Source organism: Cervus canadensis, chromosome 27 (genome assembly GCF_019320065.1).
Source record: "Cervus canadensis isolate Bull #8, Minnesota chromosome 27, ASM1932006v1, whole genome shotgun sequence".
NCBI lineage: Eukaryota > Metazoa > Chordata > Mammalia > Artiodactyla > Cervidae > Cervus > Cervus canadensis.
In genome coordinates this window covers 4,667,959-4,687,646 of record NC_057412.1, presented here as the reverse complement: position 1 = coordinate 4,687,646, position 19,688 = coordinate 4,667,959, and the positions used below count along the sequence as shown (strand labels likewise).

General features: G+C 40.3%; 2 protein-coding genes across 2 annotated transcripts; both read right to left on the bottom strand.

Moving 5' to 3' along the window:
• Positions 1-247: 247 nt before the first annotated feature.
• Positions 248-1,114, bottom strand: LOC122428819 (keratin-associated protein 26-1). The gene has a single exon (XM_043448935.1). The coding sequence runs from the start codon at positions 1,060-1,062 to the stop codon at positions 508-510; it is 555 nt and encodes a 184-aa protein (XP_043304870.1). The 5' UTR covers positions 1,063-1,114; the 3' UTR covers positions 248-507.
• Positions 1,115-6,578: 5,464 nt separating this feature from the next.
• On the bottom strand, positions 6,579-8,536 carry LOC122428934 (peroxisomal biogenesis factor 3-like). Its single transcript, XM_043449095.1, has one exon. The coding sequence runs from the start codon at positions 8,427-8,429 to the stop codon at positions 7,311-7,313; it is 1,119 nt and encodes a 372-aa protein (XP_043305030.1). The 5' UTR covers positions 8,430-8,536; the 3' UTR covers positions 6,579-7,310.
• Positions 8,537-19,688: the final 11,152 nt, after the last annotated feature.

Below are 19,688 nucleotides of genomic sequence, written 5' to 3'. Positions count from 1 at the left end.
AAGACAGATCATTCCTCATTTTGCCTTTTTTCAAAATAACTCCCACCAAAGGCTTTTTGGGTGTCTTAAGAATGTAGGATCAGAGGTATCAGAGATCTAGAAAGCAGTTTGAGGAATAAACCATCAAGCTAGTCCACTACTGTGAGGTAAAATCACCTAGTTGAGAGTACCAAGTCCTAGCCACTTCTCATGCAGGCAGTTGAGGTTAGTCACGCATGTGTTAAAGACAAACTGAAGAACCAGATTCTTAGTTTTGACTTAAACTCATTTATTATAATCCAAACCGAATAAATCTTTCCCACACCCAATCAACGTTGAAGAGCATTGCAAACCATAATTTTATGCTAAGGAGAGATGAAAAAAAGTTGAAAATGGGAAAGGAACAGCTTTCATTGGATCAGGAAAAAATCAAGAAAAAGCAGTCACTACTAGGAAAGGAGCAGAAGCAGGTGGAGTTTGAATTTTTGTCTGGGATCTTCAGCGTGATTATTGGCTGGAACAAAGAAGCTACAGGCCTCCGCAGGTAGAGCAAGATGGACGGTAAGGACTGAACACGTACGGCAGAGTCTGGCATCCGCTGAAGACAGGGCGCAGAGGTCTGAGGCCGCTGGACACAATGCTGATGGGCTGAGGGCCACATGACAAGGAACCCGAGGGGCGATATCCGCAGGGGAGAAGGCCCGAGGGTCGCCAGCTGCTGGCCACGTAGGTCAGCGGCCGGTAAGACACGGAGAGGCAGGACCCAGAGAGGTAAGAAGCAGCAGGAAGACAGCTGGTTCCTCGGCCGGGTCTCGGCACATAGCAACCGGAAGAAGGGCAGCTGGAAGTTTCCCAGCTGCTGGGCCCGCAGTCGGCTGGCTGGCAGCCGGTGGGTTCACTGCAGGTCTCCTGGCCGTTGCTCAGGATCCAGGTTCGGTCCTGACAGCTGCTGGGCAAGCAGAGAGCATCTCCGACGCTCACACTCGGAGAGTAGCGGCCGACGGAGGAGGCGACGGGAATGTGACAGGGACTCCCGAGAGACACCAAGGGGTGGTTTCCGGAGCAGTAGTTGTGACAAGACATGGTGAGATTTCAAGGGCAGGTTGTCTGTTGGAAAGAAGTGAGTGTCTCAGGTTTCTCCTTCGTCTTGCTGTCTTATATACCCCGCAGAAGGCGGTGATTCTGCGTAGACTCTTCTGCGTTGTGTGCTTCCGCATCACACCTCTTCATTAGAGTCCAGGAAGTGATGCTCCCACCTCCCATAAAACTGGATGTTCCTTGCAAGGCTTTCCATTGATTAAGGATATCTATAAAGCGGCGTGACCCGATTTTAATGGGATCCGTGCTCCTTAAAATACCCAACCAAGACAGATATTTTGGACGTCGTTTTCCTTATTCCAATTATAACCGCCACTCCATAAACATTCTTAGAATTCCTCTTGGAATTCTTGTCTTGAAAAGTTGCAGCGAACTTCTTTGAAACAGTGGCGAATTATCTCTCTTTGAGGGGGAATTCTGTGCTTTTTGGAAATTACCGAAAGAAAAGAAACACTTGAATGCAACTAGGTTGTAAATGAATGAAAAATCCTACATGATTTGGGGCAGAGAGTGTTTAAAAGCAGTATAAGATAGAAAAAAGCAATGTAAAAACAATTGTGCTTTGCTTTATTTTAGCACCCTAGTGGAAAATGACTCGCCACTGAAAAATCTTTATTTTAAAATGTCATGCTCATTTGATTTGTTTTGATAAGTAAGTAAACTGAGACAAGTTGAAAGTTTGATTTATGTGTATTATTAATACAAAGAAGGAAATTGGGCTCTGTTTAAATTATGGTTCTTACTGAGAACAGAAGGAAATAAGCAAAATCTCTTTTAAAAAGTCAAACTCAGAATTAATGCAGAGTTTTCCTAAGTACGAATACTTCGAAGGTTATTTGGGGTATATTTTCTGGTAAAAATTGTTTCAAAAGATGCAGGATTCTGTTGAATCTCAACAATCCCACTGAATTTTTCATTTACCAGCATATCTAGTGGCTCTAAAGGATATTTTAACAGGAATTTTAATTATCGACTTTCCTGGTGGCCCAGAAGGTAAAGCATCTGCCTACAATGCAGGAGACTCGGGTTCAATCCCTGGGCCAGGTAGATCTCCTGGAGGAGGAAGTGGCAGCCCACTCCAGTATGCTTGCCTGGAAAACCCTGTGGGCAGAGGAGCCTGGTAGACTACAGTCCATGGGGTCGCAAAGAGTTGGACACGACTGAGCGACTTCACTTTCACTGACTCTAAGTTTCAATTCCCTTTAGCTAAAAAGTCAGCGTAAATCACAACACTTTCTCCTATTTTTATGTTCAATGGATCGGCTTATTAATTCTCCCTCTGTCCTAGAGTAGAATCTGTGAAATATAAGGTTGGTTTCTCTGTGAGCCCATATAGGGTTATTTTACTACCAGGGATTGAAATATGAGGTCCTCTCTCGTGACTCAGACGGTAAAGACTCTGTCTGCAATGCAAGAGACCTGGGTTCAATCCCTGGGTTGGAAAGAACCCCCGGAGAAAGGAATGGCTACCCATGCCAGTATTCTTGCCTACAGAATTCCATGGACAGAGGAGGCTGGGAGGCTACAGTCCTTGGGATTGCAGAGTCTGACAGGACTGAGTGACTAACACACAAAGGAATATGAAAAGAAATTGTACAATCTCTGAGGTCCTATGAGAACTTGAAATAATCACAGATTTTTAGGACAGAGAACGTCACCCTTTGATGATTTGCACTGGATGTGTTTGAGTCCACCCCTGCCCCCCCACCACCCATTCCAACTCACACCCTGCCAGCTTCAGCCACTTGGTGTTGTTTGTACACATCACAAGAGTCCTCTTGTGAAATCCTGGACGCGTCGGCTGAGTGGCATTAGTAATAGGTACAGCCAGGTTTAACTGAACGCGTATCAATTTTAAAGGTCGTTGCTCTATGTAGTAGCTCTTCTCTTGTATAAGCACTCGTCCAACGCTTGCATCAGTATGTTTGTATGTGTGCATATGCATTGTTTATAGTGTATGCATCCATGAATGATTTCCCACAAAGAGAAGGGTTGTGGAATAATAGGAAACTAGCATTCATCTAGTATCTCTTCTGGGCAACACCTTGCAGTATGCATACCCACATGTGTAGTGTCAATTTATCCTCATGATTCTTTACAGTACATTTAAAAATCTCATGTATTCATGTGAGGACACTTGAGATGTAAAAAGTTACAGTAAATAATGTGAAAAGAAACATCTGAACAAATGAGGGTCAAACATGTTAATATTTGTTTTGTGGTCTTTGACCCCTAAATTTTTTTTTTATTTCCCATTATCCAATATAACTGTATATAGAGATACATTGATACCATCATTCACTAACTGTGTGACCCTGGGCAATGCACACACTGATTCCCAGTTGCTATCAGTATCCTTTCTTGAAGCAATGGAAATATTAATAATATCTAGTTCTAGTTTCATTTTAACATATGCTGAGATGTAAGAAAAAGTTAAGTATAAACTGCAAAGCACTCTACTAGAATAATTAATTTTCTCACTTTGGAATTCTTGTGTGTGTGTGTATTCAGTCACTCAGCCGTGTCCAATTCTTTGCGACTCCATGGACTGTAGCCCACCAGGCTCTTCTGTCCATGGAATTTTCCAGGCAAGAATACTGAACACTTGCCATTTCCTACTCCAGGAACTCTTCCTGACCCAGGGATCGAACCCACTCTCTAGAATCTCCTGCATTGACAGGTGGTTTCTTAACCCATTCCAAAGAGTGCCACCTTGGGTTTGATTCCTTTAGAACACCTCCACAAGACTCTCATTTCTCTGTTGTGGGTAGATGATACTGCAGAAATATTCATGGAATTAAAAAGTTAGAGTGCCCTAAATGTAAATTGTCTCCTAATATAACAAATCTTAAACTGGTGGTATTTGAAATTGACACTCTCACCACAAAATAAGTGCTCATGTGAGCATGACAACAGGTACCTCATTATCAGTCTCCCATAAACTATGATTCAGACTCTTCTTCTGATGCAAGAGCCCAGGGAGGGACTGGATATTCTGTGTGTTCCTCCAGCTTTACCCACTTTGTTTCTTTTTCTTCAATGAACTAGCATCCCTACCTCTCTTAGTCTAGGAAAGACAACACCAAATTTCTCTCTTCCTTAGACACAAAGAATCTTCGGAGCACTTCAACAATAAAGCTATGCCAGTAAATGACAACATCACATTCATTCATTCAGCAAATACTTATTGAATATCTTGTGTGTACCAAACATGACAGATGCTGACAGTGATGTCAAGATACCATTGATTTCTGCTCCTAGACATCCGGTCTTGTAGATATGATGAGACAGATACACAGTCCATGTCAGTGTTTGCTAAGTGCTCTAAAATGTTTACAGAAAAGGGCAAATGTTGTTTGTAGGCCTTACCTAAGGCTGGCTTTTGATATCAATTTTGAGGGGTGGGAGGAAATGTCAGGGCCTTGGGGAAGATGGAGACACTTCAGGGTGTGGTAAAAGGTATAAACACAGAAAAAAATGATGACAGTATTTTCAGCAGGAGATTCTTAGGGGCAAGTTGTAGTAAGAAAACTTAGATTCACATGATTCATCTAAGTCAATCATCAAGGAAGTAGCTAAGATTTTGTTCTATAGGGAGAGTCATCTAGTAACTGATTTCAAGATGAGACTGCTGTTGAGATTAAAATAATGTGATGTTTGGAATTTGTCTCAAATTAGTCCATGGGGGAGGGGTGGTGAGGCGTGAAGATAGATGAAGCTATATTGGTATGGATAACACCGATGGTTATTGAAGCTGGTTGATCAAAATATGGGACTTCACTATACCTCTGCTTTTACGTATGATCAAATTTTTGCATTAAATATCTTCAACAATGCTATTGAAAAAAGACTGCTGTGATGAAATTGTAAAAGGGAAAACCTATTGCAATGCTTTGTCTCTTGATCCACCGAAATTGTTGTTTTACCCATTTACTTTTTCTGTTATCGCTGCCGTCACGTAAGTTGGGTTTTGTTCCCTGTTGGTGAATACGTGCATTTCTTACTGACATCTTGACTCCTGTCTCTACTGTCTTCTCTTTAGTTTGAATTCTACATTTAAATTAACAGCCTTAAAATTAATTTTTTCATATTACTCAGTTACTCAAAAATGTCAGTGACTGTCTTTTGCCTACAGAGAATTGTCCAAACACTTGACTCAGTCTCCCCTACTTCTCAATATCAATTCTGCGTATTCTCTTCACATCTCCAATTACTCCACATTTCACGTCATCTCATTCTTCCTTTGGAATAATTCTTTAATTTTTTCCATCCTTTAGACCTCAGATAAATTAGTCCTTTCTTTGTAAACACTTTCCTACCAGCCAAGGACTCTCAGTCTTAAATTTGTGTAATTTTCATCACCTAACTCATACACACACACACATACACACACAGACAGACTCTTTTGCATCCTAAAACATTGTTTTTACATGTCTTATTTTCTGAATATATTGCAGAACCCTTACAAGCTACTATTTACTGAGTTTTTATTAAATACCAGACCTGATTTTACATGTTTTAACTGATTTAATCCTCATTACATCTCATTCAAGTAGGTGCAATTGTTAGTCTCAATAGGCGTGACGAAACTTGGCTGATCCTTAACAAATATTTGCTGAGTAACATTTACAAAATATTACTAGCTTTTCTTTATCAATTAAAAAGTGACCTTTACTTAAGAATCTCCTTTCTACCCTTTTCTCTCTGTCTCCCCTTTTTCACTAGGGAAAATCAACTTTCAAGGAACATAAAAGAACATGAAGACAGAGAGATTCAGATGGACAGAACACCCTTTTGCCAAGTTTTTTTTTTTTCCTCCTTCCCATCCTAGTATTCTTAAATAGTATTCATCTTAACATGGTATTGGAGAAGGCAATGGCACCCCACTCCAGTACTCTTGCCTGGAAAATCCCATGGACGGAGAAGCCTGGTAGGCTGCAGTCCATGGGGTCGCTAAGAGTCGGACAGGACTGAGCGACTTCACTTTCACTTTTCACTTTCATGCATTGGAGAAGGAAATGGCAACCCACTCCAGTGTTCTTGCCTGGAGAATCCCAGGGATGGGGGAGCCTGGTGGGCTGCAGTCTATGGGGTCGCATAGAGTCGGACACGACTGAAGTGACTTAGCAGCAGCAGCAGCAGCTAACATGGTATAGAGAAGATAACCTGTTAATTATCTGGAGTCAGTATGATGCAATCTCCCACATTATTATGTGGACACTTTATTAAGTGTCCTAACTTTAGCACCCCCTGTTGGACACTTTGTGTAAAATCACTAAATTGTAATCAACTATAAGAAGTGATGTAGTTTTCCTGGAGTAGGAAGTGGCAACTCACTGCAGTATTCTTTTTTTTTTTTTTTTTTACTAAAATATTTTATTGTAATAAGATTCACTGTGCTCAAAATCAATACAAAGTAAGTTATAGTTATTTACATACAAATAAATGAACCTATGTACAGTAGTTAATAATAGCTGAGTAAACAGCATCAACACAATGTTGGTCTCTAAATCAGTATGTAGTTTCCTAATGATTGTTAACAACGGTCAAGAAAAAAATTGCTGATCATAGTTGTTCCTTCTTCTTTTTGGCCGTGTTATGGCATGCAGGATTGTAGATTCCCTGACCAGGGAACAGGGATTGAACCCGTGCCCCCTGCAGGGGAGCATGGAAACTTAACCACTAGACCACCAGGGAAGTCCTAATCCTAGTTGTTAAATTAACTGATTTCTATTAAAAAAGAAAGTTCTCAACCAGGTATATTTAAGACAAAGTCTTTATCCCTTTGAAGATTAACTGGAGAAAAGTCTGATTCTCTCCTGTATACTGCAGTCCAGTGAACTTTTAAGTCTGGTGAACTTTAAATAGCATTTTTTCCAAACTTTATATCTACTTCCCAAACAGATTTTACCTCAGTATTAATGTCAAAGAATAAAGTATTTACATTATTTGACTTGGAACTAATATCCATGATGTAACAAATTATTAACAATTCTGATATTTGCACTGTATACACTCAGATATGCCCACCAAAACCAATCTGTTGATGGCTTTAAAAAATATATTAAGATGCCAAATAAATCTATTTTATTATGAAGACTTTGATTAAGAATATATTTTTATTAGACATTATGGTAACAAATCATTACCCTATATATAGTTGATTTATTCAGTGCATTTTTTTAGAAAAGTAACTGAATCCCATTGTAGCTGTTCTTGAAGGAAAAAACCAATCATTTCTCCAGTTGTTGAGGAGTACTAAAAGCCTCGTACACATTAGCAGCAAAGTCTTTCACTTGCTCCATCATTAACAGATCCTGAACAAAATGACTAGGCGTTTCACTGCAAACTGAATGGATCTGTCCATTTATTATGGGAATTATCTTAGCTAAAGGCAGGCTGACACTGGAAAGACTGTTCATGGAGCTACCATGCTGCAGGTCTTGTTCAGTAGGTCGAAAGAACTCTGCCATGTTGTCTAGCAGTCTACTGAACCCTCGGTTCAGACAGGTATTCAAAACTGTACTAAAATCTGGACTTTCCAACATGTCTCTAGTTTCATTGAGTAATTTAATAGTGGTAACATCTCTAGGAGAAAGTCCGCAGGCCTGAACTGCTAACGGAGTTTCTTCATCTGGCATCATATAATGGCATAATAAAGATTTGGATCCATCGTTATTAATCCAAGAAGAAGATTTATGCTGCTCAACGAGATCTCTGATTTCTTTTAGTTTTTGCTCCAAGTCCAAAAGGGATAAAGAATGTTTAAGAGAAACACTTCCTAAAATCTTTTGCACAGCCTGTTTAATGACAGTGATCAATTCTGTCAGGCCATCTCCAAGGAGGTGCTGAATACTTGATAAATATTGCTGTTGGACATCTGGGGGGGCAAGAACTGTAGTGCCATTTTTGCCAACTGCTGCATTATCCAAATAAATATATCCACCGATTATGTTTAACTGGACTCGCAGAAGAACCACCAGCATGCAAGTACTGTATACAGCTACGATACTTCTTGTGAAACTTATCTTCAGATCCTCCCATATTTCTAGCTTGTTTGAAGGCCTGGTTTTCAGCAGAGCTGTAAGGCTCTCAGAGTTGAGCTGCTGCATCAAGGCCTCTCTCAGTGTTGGGAGCATGGACAGCACTGTCATGTTGCAAGTCCTCTGGTTACTTTCAAAATGATACTGTCGTCGCGCTTGGGCAATGTATTCCGCAGCCTCCCTTTCTTGTATTTCTCTGATTTTCTTCTGTCCATATTTCCCCAGGATATATACTCCTCCGAGGACCGTGCCCAGGAAGATGCATTTCTTTTTGTGACGTTTCAGAAAATTCCACGTAGATCTAAGCATCTTCAGGCCCCCGGGGTGCGGGCTGTCTAGAAGGAAGGGATGATGGTCCACCAGGAAACCCTTTTTTTGTCGCCTGGCACGGACGACCGGGCTGGACGGCCAAGTCCTGCTCGGTGCTCTCCAGAAATCCTCACTGCAGTATTCTTGCCTGGAAAATTCCGTGGACAGGGGAGCCTGGCAGGCAACAGTCCATGGGGTCACAAAGAATTGGATATGGCTGAGCATGCATGAACGAACAGATAATAGAGTTTGGGGTAACTGATAAAGTCGTCAGACTGTAATCTACTTTCAGCTGAATGTTTACTATAATATTCTTGACGTGGAAACTATGGTTTATGCATGATTTGCACAAAATCTACTATACTCATTCCTACTTTATTCATACACAAGAACTTTCCCTCAATGGTGTTAGAAAATTGTTAACCCCCTTTCATACCTGTATTAAAGAGAGTGTAGGTAGAGGCCCCCCTTTCACAATTCATGCTTAGGTTGTATTGTGTTCCTTTCACCTTATTGGCCACTATTTACTGAGCCCTTACTGGGGCTTCCCTGATAGCTCAGTTGGTAAAGAATCTGCCTGCAATGGAGAAGACCCCAGTTCAATTCCCGGATCAGTAAGATCCCTGGAGAAGGGATAGGCTACCCACTCCAGTATTCGCCTGGAGAATTCCGTGAACTGTATAGTATATGGGGTTGCAAAGAATCAGACACCTGATCAACTTTCACTTTCACTATTACATTCCAGACATGGTTCTATGTGTTTTACATGTTTTAACTGATTTAATCCTCACAGTGTCTCTATTCAAATGTTTCAGTTACTCTCTTTGGCAATGTATTTTATTTATTGAGATATAATTCATGTATAGTAAACTGATCATATTTAAAAAGTACAGCTTGATAAATTTGACCTTTGTTTATGCCAAAATGAAGATCACCCCCCAAAAATCTCCTTGTGCCCCATGTATTCTTCTCTTACATTCCACTCTACCTCACTCCACCCCTACCCCATCCCCAGGCAGCCATTTATCTTCCTTCTACCTTTGGATTACTTTGTACTTTCTAATATTTTATTAAATGAAATAAAAAGGTACACATATATTCTGGTTTTTTTTTTCGTTATTTTACTAAGTATGCTTATTTTGAGATTCATCCATGAGGTAGGTTTGTTCCTTGTATGGCTGTGTAGTGTTCCATGATATGGATGTAATACAGCATGATCATACCCTCGTGTGTTGATGGACAATTGCATTGTATGCAATTTTTGGAAACTACAAACACAAATATGCTATAAACATTTGGGTATGAGTTCTTAAATGGACATAAATGCTTAGTTCTCTTGGGTAGATATTTAGAAATGGAATGAGGTAATCATATGATAGTCAATGTTTAATTTTTAACAAACTGTCCAACTATTTTCTAAGTAACTGCATCATTTTATATTCCCACTAGTAGTGATTAAGCATTCAAGATGTTTTGTTTTTTTTTTTTCCTAACATTTGCTATACTGGTAAAATTTTTATTTATTCTATTAAGTGTATATAGTAATATTTCATTATGGTTTTAACCTGGTAATGACTGATGATTCTGATAATAAGCATTGCTTATTTTCCATCTGTATATTTTCTTTAGTGAAGGAACTGCTCCGTGGTTTGTCCATTTTTCTCTTGGCTTATTTGCTTTCTTGTTGTTGAGTTTGGAGTGTTCTTCAAATAATTTAAAGACAATTTCTTTATTAGATGTAGAATTTACAAATATTCCCTACCAGTCTGTAGCTTGTCTTTTTATTCCTGTAATAGTGATTTTTTGAAGGACAGATTTTTAATTTTGATGAAGTTCACTTTATTAATTTTTAATTTGTGGGTTGTGTTTTTGATGCTGTATTTAAGAAATCTTTGCTTAAAATCAAGTTTTAAAGGGTTTTTCCTTTGTTTTTTCCATCTGTTTCTTTGAAATTTAATTTCTATGCTTGCCAATATTTTAAGCTCTTATCTTAAAAACCATAAATGGTTACTTCTCTATCCAACTGCACCATGCAGCCTGGGCCCTTGTTCTGAACCCATGGCACACTTGACATTGTGGACCATGCTCTCTGTTTTGAAACATTGTTTTGCTTCTATTTCAGCAATGCTCTAATCTCATGGCTCTCTTTCTATCCCATGGAATACTTGTTTGTTCTTTGTATCTGCTTCCCTTTTCAAAAAAACTAAGATCATGGCATCCAGTTGCATCACTTCATGGCAAATAGATGGGGAAATGATGGAAACAGTGACAGACTTTATTTTTGAGGGCTCCAAAATTCCTGCAGATGGTGACTGCAGCCATGAAATTAAAAGATGCTTGCTCCTTGAAAGAAAGCTATGACCAACCTAGACAGCATATTAAAAAGCAGAGAGATTACTTTGCTGACAAAAGTCCGTCTAGTCAAAGCTATGGTTTTTCCAGTATTCATGTATGGATGTGACAGTTGGACTACAGAGAAAGCTGAGCACTGAAGAATTGATACTTTTGAACTGTGGTGTTGGAGAAGATTCTTGAGAGTCCCTTGGACTGCAAGGAGATCTAACCAGTCAACCCTAAAGGAAATCAGTCCTGAATATTCATTGGAAAGGACTGATGCTAAAGCTGAAATTCTGATCCTTTGGCCACCTGATGTGAAGAATTGACTTATTTGAAAAGACCCTGATGCTTGGAAAGATTGAAGGCAGGAGGAGAAGGGGATGACAGAGGATGTGATGATTGGATGGCCTCACCGACTGTATGGACATGAGTTTGAGCGTGCTCAGGGAGTGGGTGATGGCATTCTGCAGTCCACAGGTTCGCAAAGAGTAGGACATACTGAACGACTAAACTGAACTCCCCTTTTCTCCTTCTAGAACCCAAAATATGGTCCTTCTTAAGCCTCTTCTTCACCTGCATTCTTATCAATCTGCATTCATTAATTTTAAGCGTACGATCAATAGTTCTGCATGAATTCCTGTTTATTAATAATTACAGGCTTGCTTGGAAAATCCCGTGGATGGGATAGGCCTTGAAAATCCCATGGACGGAGGAGCCTGGTAGGCTGCAGTCCACGGGGTCGTGAAGAGTCAGACATGACTGAAAGAGTCACTTTCAAGTTTCACTTTCATGCATTGGAGAAGGAAATGGCAACCCACTCCAGTGTTCTTGCCTGGAGAATCCCAGGGACGGGGGAGCCTGGTGGGCTGCCATCTATGGGGTTGCACAGAGTCGGACATGACTGAAGCGACTTAGCAGTAGCATAGGCTTGCTTTATTTCTTGATACCTGTTTCTGCATTTGCAGTTGCCTCCTAGATCATTCCACTGGAGCATTTTATACTTCAGATTAAATATTTATAACAGTACAGTGCTTCCTACCAAGTTGATTCCTCCTCCCATGAACTTTATATCTGCTTATGGTACCATATTCTGTTAGTCAGATGGGCTAAAACTTATAAAAACGACCCCCATTAATACTTTTATCTCTGTCATATTCTCAAAGATTAGGTTTATATTGAAATTTAGCTCAGGTAATATCTCTTCCTTGGTTGTACTTGTCTTGGAAGTTTCTTTATTGCCAACAACAACAACAACAAAAATAAGTCCCTAAATTGTCATTCAAAACTATCTGAAGCATGGGTCCAACATACCTTGCCAAGCATAAGTCCTTCAGGTCTAGTTCTTTTTTTTGGATGGTTCTATGGTCATTCTCAGTATTTACTTAATGTTAATTTAATTAACATTGTTGTTTTCCTTTTTGCTTCTTAAATGCTTTTTTTTTTTTTTTTACCATTTCTCTCCTTACCCATTTCCTACTTACTCTTTACAGTTCAAGTCAAGCATAACAACGTACCAGGAAACCTTCACTTCTGCCCAGCCAGAAGCAGCTTCTATTCCCTTTAAGCCCTTTTCTACATTACATATCTCCTCTCATACTGATCATTTCATACTTTACATTTTATTTATTTTATATCTTATATTTGCTTCTCTATATTAAAAACATTATAGCCTTATTTGTGTTTGTACTGCTAAAAATGCCGAACATGCTGTTTTTGCACATATTTATTTTAAAAAAAAGATGAAAATGTTTTAGTGAATCTTTTCTCTATTCTGTTCATGCATTTTATCTCTTACTTTATTTCAAATATTTCTATTTTTATTTAATTGTAGTTGATTTATGATATTGAGTTTTGTTCTGGTGTACCACAAAGTGATTCAATTAAATGTATATATTTTTCTTCACATGTGGGACCTCTCTGGTGGTTCAGATGGTTTTATTAAATGGTTATATTTATGGTCATATTAAATAATATATAATAAGCATACACATGTGTATGTGTGCTCAGTCACTCAGTTGTGTCCAACTCTTTGTGACCACGGGGACTGCAGACCACCAGGCCCCTCTGTCCATGGGGATTCTCCAGGCAAGAATATTGGAGAGGGCTGCCATGCCCTCCTTCAGGGGATCTTCCCAATCCAGGGATTGAACCCTGGTCTCCTGCATTGCAGGCAGATTCTTTATCATTTTATTAATATCTATTATATATATTATTAACACACATATACACACTTTCAGAGTCTTTTCCTTTATAAGTTTATATCAGATTGAAGACTTGCATGCAGATCAATGTGTCTGATGGCAAATGGCTGTTGAGAAAATTTATCAAGGATTGGCACAGTTTGTCTCAATTTAAGTCATGTTTTCTGATATTTTCTGATCTATCAAGGATGTAGATATGTATTTGTTTGTAGATATATATCATCAACCCTTTTGGCCATTAGTTCTATAAATTAGAACCAATTTTTGCTTTTGGTTCTTTGAGAGCTTTTCACAGTGAAACAAAGATTTAGTCTAAACCACTTAGAAAAAAATAGGTATAGGTCTGTTATAGTACTTGTCTTGGATTTTCTCATGTAATGCACTTTAAAGGCAGGGGTACACAGTTCACCTCCAGGTCACAGAAGCCCCTTGTTCAGCTATTGCCTTGCATAGGATAAGTATCTCTCCTGATTTCTTTTTTACCACATACTCTCTAGACATGCAATAACTCTAGGAAAAGAATTTATAAGCAAAAATATTATTTTAAAGTGCAAAGGTTTTCTAGTCTTTTTTTTTTTTTCTAATGGAACATGAGATCAAAATAGCAATGCTATGACTGTCAGCAACTCAGCAGTCTCACTAAAATCAATAGGTGCTTTCTGGGATTTGGGCACTAGCAAACCTTTATCCTGCCAGAGAGAACAGCACTCAGGGACCAGTGAAGATTCTGAGTTCTCTATAACATTTTTTTCCCTCTGAAGCATTATGATACTTCATAAAAGATAGAGAATCATCACTTCCTCAGTTGAAAGGCCAATATTTAAGTGATTCAAGTCTTTATCCTGGTGATTATAACGTCTATTCCCAGGTTCTGATAGAATAAATTCATGTCTTTTTTTTTTTTTTTTCTCCAAGCTTAAGAGTTTGTTTGTTTTCCCCCTAGAATCGTTCTCAAAATATTTTAAAATCTTTCATCTTTTTCCTTGACTATACCTCTAGAGATGGCCTTATTTTATAAATTCAGTTAATCTGTGAAGAAATACTCTGAAAACCTGACAATTGGTTACTGTAATCATGTTACTACTATTCATAACAGTTAGCATTAGTAGCAGTTACTAATTGTAACTGTATGTTTACTTTTTTCCATGTTGGGCATAGGAAAGGAGATATGTCCTGTTTTCATTCATCTCTTATCACCAGGAGTTCTTCTCCAGAGAAATGACAGTTCATTCTGAAAAAGATGGAGGAAATTTTCCTATCTAAAATACTTGTGGACTGGTTTATGTAGCAAATGGTGCTTTACTTTAACAAAGGTCTCAAAATCAGCAGGTTCCTTGAAAGTGATATAAAACATCACTGAGATGATGGAAGACCTAATTTTATGATAAATAAAGCAGTACCATTTGTAATAATCATCCATCACCTGGCATTTCAACATCAGGCTTGAGCGTGAGTGAACTGACTTCAGGTTTTAGTGATCATGCAAAAAATTTTTCGAAGAATGGAGAAACTGAAAGAAAGAGAGGATAATGTGACCTATGGGTCACCTTTTGGATCACCTTTGGATCACCTTTTGGATCCATTCAGGGTACTTTTGTTGTTTCAAGTGTTAGAGTCCTACACTTCCCCATTTTGGCAAGTCCAGAGGAGATTTCCCCTTAATTGGGAAGAGCAGCATATTTAGAAGTGCTGGTAGCTTTGGAACCCCTTTCAGCTAGCAGATTCTGTGACTGATGCTTATGCTGACTCGAGTCTTTGTCAGAGAAAGTCTCTACCCATTTAATGCTGCTTGGAGACCTATTAATATTAACCTTACTGAAATACTGAGTAAGACATATTGAATAGATTGGATTGTAACCTCTGAGGGTCAGATTAATCAGAGTAGCCAATGGAGTGGCATTCTCACAGGAAAATTCATTAGAAGCAGTGAGGTTTAGACAAGTGTTGGATATTGGGGAAAAAAGTCCCCATGGGTCTCTTGCATTTCTACATGTCTTTAGAGCAGTCACTGATGCTGCTGCTGAGTCACTTCAGTTGTGTCCAACTCTGTGCGATCCCATAGACGGCAGCGCACCAGGCTCCTCTGTCCCTGTGAGTCTCCAGGCAAGAATACTGGAGTGGGTTGCCATTTCCTTCTCCAAGACCAGTCACAGGTTTCCTCTGTTCTGAATTAACTTTGTAAGCATATCTGTATAGCAAGCAGCATAGGAAAATAGATATAGTATTTCTCTCTGGGGCTAATGGCAGACAGACTTACTGTCCATCCTCATGTCCACGATTCAGACTTCTAAGCTGAAGAGTCCTCTCCTAGAAAACAACTCACTATGTATGCAGATATCATCTGCCCATCTTACTATTGGCCTTCGGAATTGGGGCTCCAGAAATTGCTGCAAATGCTAACACTCTGGCTTCTGCCTTTGCCATGAATAATAAAATCTTTGTCTCTGATCCAGGTGTCCCATGTCTTCTGCCAGCTTCCATGAAGCTGTGACAGGCTATCTTGTTAGCTTGCAAATAGGATAAAATATTGGACCTTTTATCGTTCTCATTAGGTCTTCCCTGTAGCTCAAACAGTCAAGAATCTGCCTGCAATGCAGGAGACCTGGGTTCGATCCTTGGGTCGGGAAGATGCCCTGGAGAAGGGAATGGCAATCCATTCCAGTATTCTTGCCTGGAGAATCCCACGGACAGAGGAGCCTGGTGCGCTACAGTCCGTGGGATGGCAAAGAGTTGGACACGACCGAGTGACGAACACTACTACTACATGGCTCTCATTGGCGTTTCTGACCAGTTTCTCCTTTGTAGTTGAAATTGTAGCACTGCAATGTCATAACTAACTATTTGTTTCAGCAAGCATGTAATAAAACAGAACTTTTAATAGAAGTACAATAATCATAGTAATATGGAAATAATGATGACAAATTTATGCAGCAGTGACAAGCGGAAATCAAAGTTATTAGATGCAGTAAACAGCTGCTGTAGGGAAAACATATCTTAAAAGCTTGAAGGACATTAAAAATCAGACAAATTAAAAGAACAACTGACTACCTTGGTGGTGCAGTGGGTGGGACTCCGCCTGCCAGAGCAGAGAACATGGGTTTGATCCCTGGTCTGGGAAGAATCCACATGCCGCTGGGCCACTTAGCCCAGCTACTGAGCCCATGAGCCTCCACTACTGCAGGTCACGTGCCTAGAGTCCGCGCTCGCTCACAAGAGCAGCCACTGCTCTGAGACACGCGTGGACCACAAGGAAGAGCTCACCACAGCTAGAGAAAGCCTGGGCGGAGCAGTGAAGACCCAGCATAGCCAAAACAAACAAACACACACGCAAGAATAATGAATACATACATAATAAATAAATGCATAATAACAAAAACAGAACAACTGCAAACCACGACTTAGTTAACAGTCTTAAGCTTAAATAGTAAAGCAGCACTTGGGTAAGGCAAATTTTTCTTTAAAACAATGTAACCATATAACATGTCTTGAAAGACCACCCGCCTCTCTCAACTAGACTAGACAGTACTGTATAGGTCCTTTACTTAGGAATTCTCAACCATAAGGAATTACTCAAAATACTTCAAGGTATAAAATACGGATTTGGAGTTGAAGTATATATGCTCAGTAGTAGCCAACTTTTTGGTGACTCTATGGACCGTAGCCCACCACGTTCATGAGATTTCCCAAGCAAGAATACTGGAGTGGGTTGCCATTTCCTCCTTCAGGGGATCTTCCCGACCCAGGGATTGAACCCACATCTCCTGCATTGGCAGGCAGATTCTTTACCACTGAGCCACCAGGCAAGCCTTGTAACATATGGAACTCAGGGGTTAAAGTTGTTGAACAATGTAGCTCATTTGTTATCAAGAAAAGGCTCTCCACTAGGGGTCAGCACTGCTGAGCCTCAAGGTGAACCTTGAGTTACAGCCCAAAGGATGAATGGCCATGAGACCTGTGTATGCAGCCGTGTGCTATCCATGTAGCACAAAGCTTTAAGTGCAGGTTTCTGGAGAGCAGGGACTAAAGACTAAAGAAAAAAAAGGCAGCTGATGATTGTGTGACAGGCCCTGCCATACGGTATGGATACACCGCCATCAAAGAAGTGGAAGGCACAGTTTCCCAGGAGCTGGGGACAGGCGTGCTGGTTGGCAGCTCCAATTTCTCATCAGTCCTTTAGGAGCTGAGCTCTGCCATGACTGCAACTGGCTCAGCAGAGGCCTAGCAGGACTTTGTGGGGCTCCTGGGCACAAAAGTTTTTCTGTGTCCCCCATTTCTTGATTACAGGCTTCATCTGGCCTCCAAGATCTTCCCTGAGTTCCAACAAGCAGGTTCAAACAGTTGTTAATTAGAGAAGGAGGGGCGGGGGGTGGGGGGGTGGAGGTGGGCTGGGGTGGGGTGGGGTGTGGGGTCGGGGTGGGGGGATGCAGAGACAAGGGAAGAATAGTCAAAAAGAACAACAGTGCAGCCTTGGGCCAGGATCCTGGTTCCCCCTAAACGGATACACATTACAGTATCTTTGAGCTATTTTGCAGATACTGAACCCCTCACCAGGTGGGAGAAGTTAATGGTATGCTGCTTATAAGCAGGAGACAGCCGACTGGTTGGAATCAGGACATAGGTGATGCTGACTCTGACTTACTTCACCACCAACCAATCAGAATGTCCGCAAGCTGATCAACCCTCTTTGAACCATTACTGGAAAACTTCTCACTACTCGCTCCAGGTTGGGACACACAGTTTCGAGGGCATTAGCCCACGGTGGCTGCCTTTGCCTGGCAAAGCAATAAAGTTGTTCTTTTCTACCTCACCCAAAACTCTGTGTCCAAGATTTAATTCGATGTTGGGGTACAGAGGCTGGATTCAGCTTCAGCACCGATGAAAATCACATAGAGGAAGAGTTATTAGAGGAGATGGTGGAACCATGGCAATAACCCCTGAGCTGAGCAATTCTTGAAGGACAAGATGACCTTAATGTGGATTTGAAGCCAAACACCCACATTTAGTGGTCTTTCCCTCTTGTGCTACTGTGCTTAGTCGCTCAGTCATGTCCGATTCTTTGCCACCCCGTGGACTGTAGCCTGCCAGGGTCCTCTGTCCATGGGGATTCTCCAGGCAAGAATACTGGAGTGGGTTGCATGCCCTCCTGCAGGGGGTCTTCCCAACCCACAGATTAAACCAGGTCTCCTACACTGCAGGTGGATTCTTTACCATCTGAGCCGCCAGGGAGTTCCTCTAGTGCTGCAGCTAGAAGTTTTTAAGTGTTGATTATTGTCATCCCGTGCAGACTTGATCCTGACTCTCCGTTTCAAAAATGTTGATAAACACAGGTATTTAGAATTCAGGGAAGATGGCTAATTACAACCATGGAAAAGTATGCACTGAGCCTCTAAATAAAGAAGCTACAGTCTTGTTTACAATTCAGCAAATTATGCATCTAGACAAGCAATACTGCAACCTTCATTAAAAGATACTTGAAATTCCAAGGAGAAAATAATGTTTATTACATCTGCCATATTAACTTAAGGTAGGCCACATTATAAAGGTTTTTAGAGTCAGACACGATTTAGTGACTGAAAAATTAAAAAAAAAAAACACAAAAAAACAGGATTTTTTATGTGTTATGTGTCCCCTGGACGAGGCCATGGCAACCCATTCCAGTATTCTTGCCTGGAGAATTTCATGGGCAGAGGAACCTACAGTGGACTACAGTCCATAGAGTCTCAAAGAGTCAGACACAACTGAAGCGACTTAGCACACAGTGTATGTGTTATGTGTGGCCTTTAATGTACTTTTATGGGTCATTAAAATTATTGTGCTTAGTACATTTAAACATTTTTAATGAACTTCTCACAAAGGATACTTTGGATTATGGCCAATGGAACACCAGAGTGAGAGTCGCTAGGCTTGAGTTCTAGCCGTGACTCTGTGTAAATCACATAACCTCAGCAAGTGTATTTACTAACTGCCTGATGCATGAAGTTCACTAAATATCTCTTAAACACTTAGAAACAATTATGATTCTATGGAAATGTAACTGTGATAGCAATGAGGGAGCATAAGAAGAACCCATGGATGAATGGGCAAGTGGTCCTTACCAGGAATACTGAAGACATCAACATTTCACTCAGCTACCTGATGGAGGCATGGCAGACACTTAACCCTGATGGAACACCTTTAACACAAAACATAGTTTCAGATGGTATTTGTCCTCCAGAGTGGCACAGCGGGCCAGAGTATAGCATATTGTTTTTAGATTGCCTAGCATTCCATGTGTAGCCTGAGGACCCCAGAGCTACAGCTTTACATTAGAAGCCCCTCCAGGACCACCTCAAAGTCAGTGCTTTGATTGCCACAGTCATTCACTGCAAGAAATTAAATCAGACTCCCAGAGTCCAAGCCACCATCAACCACAGCCTCTGGGAAATAGGAGGGAGCAGGCCCACTTTAAACAAATACAGACTTGATAAATAAAACAACTACACTGATGCCTGTTTCTGTTTCCTGAGAAATATTTCTGAAAAGTGTCTCACTTGGTAGTAATGGATATTCTGAGTTTAATCTGGTAAGTACACCTGTGATCATGATAAAACCTTACTGTGATTTACTATAAACCCAATCATTAAATAAATACAGTATAGCACTTGTGAATATCAATAGAGCTAAAATTTAAAATGTGCTTCTTTCACTGCCTCCTGCAGCTTAATTTAATAAAATATAAAGT

Coding starts and splice junctions, on each gene's coding strand:
- LOC122428819 (XM_043448935.1), bottom strand. CDS start 1,062: ATGTCTTGTCACAACTACTGCTCCGGAAACCACCCCTTGGTGTCTCTC.
- LOC122428934 (XM_043449095.1), bottom strand. CDS start 8,429: ATGCTTAGATCTACGTGGAATTTTCTGAAACGTCACAAAAAGAAATGC.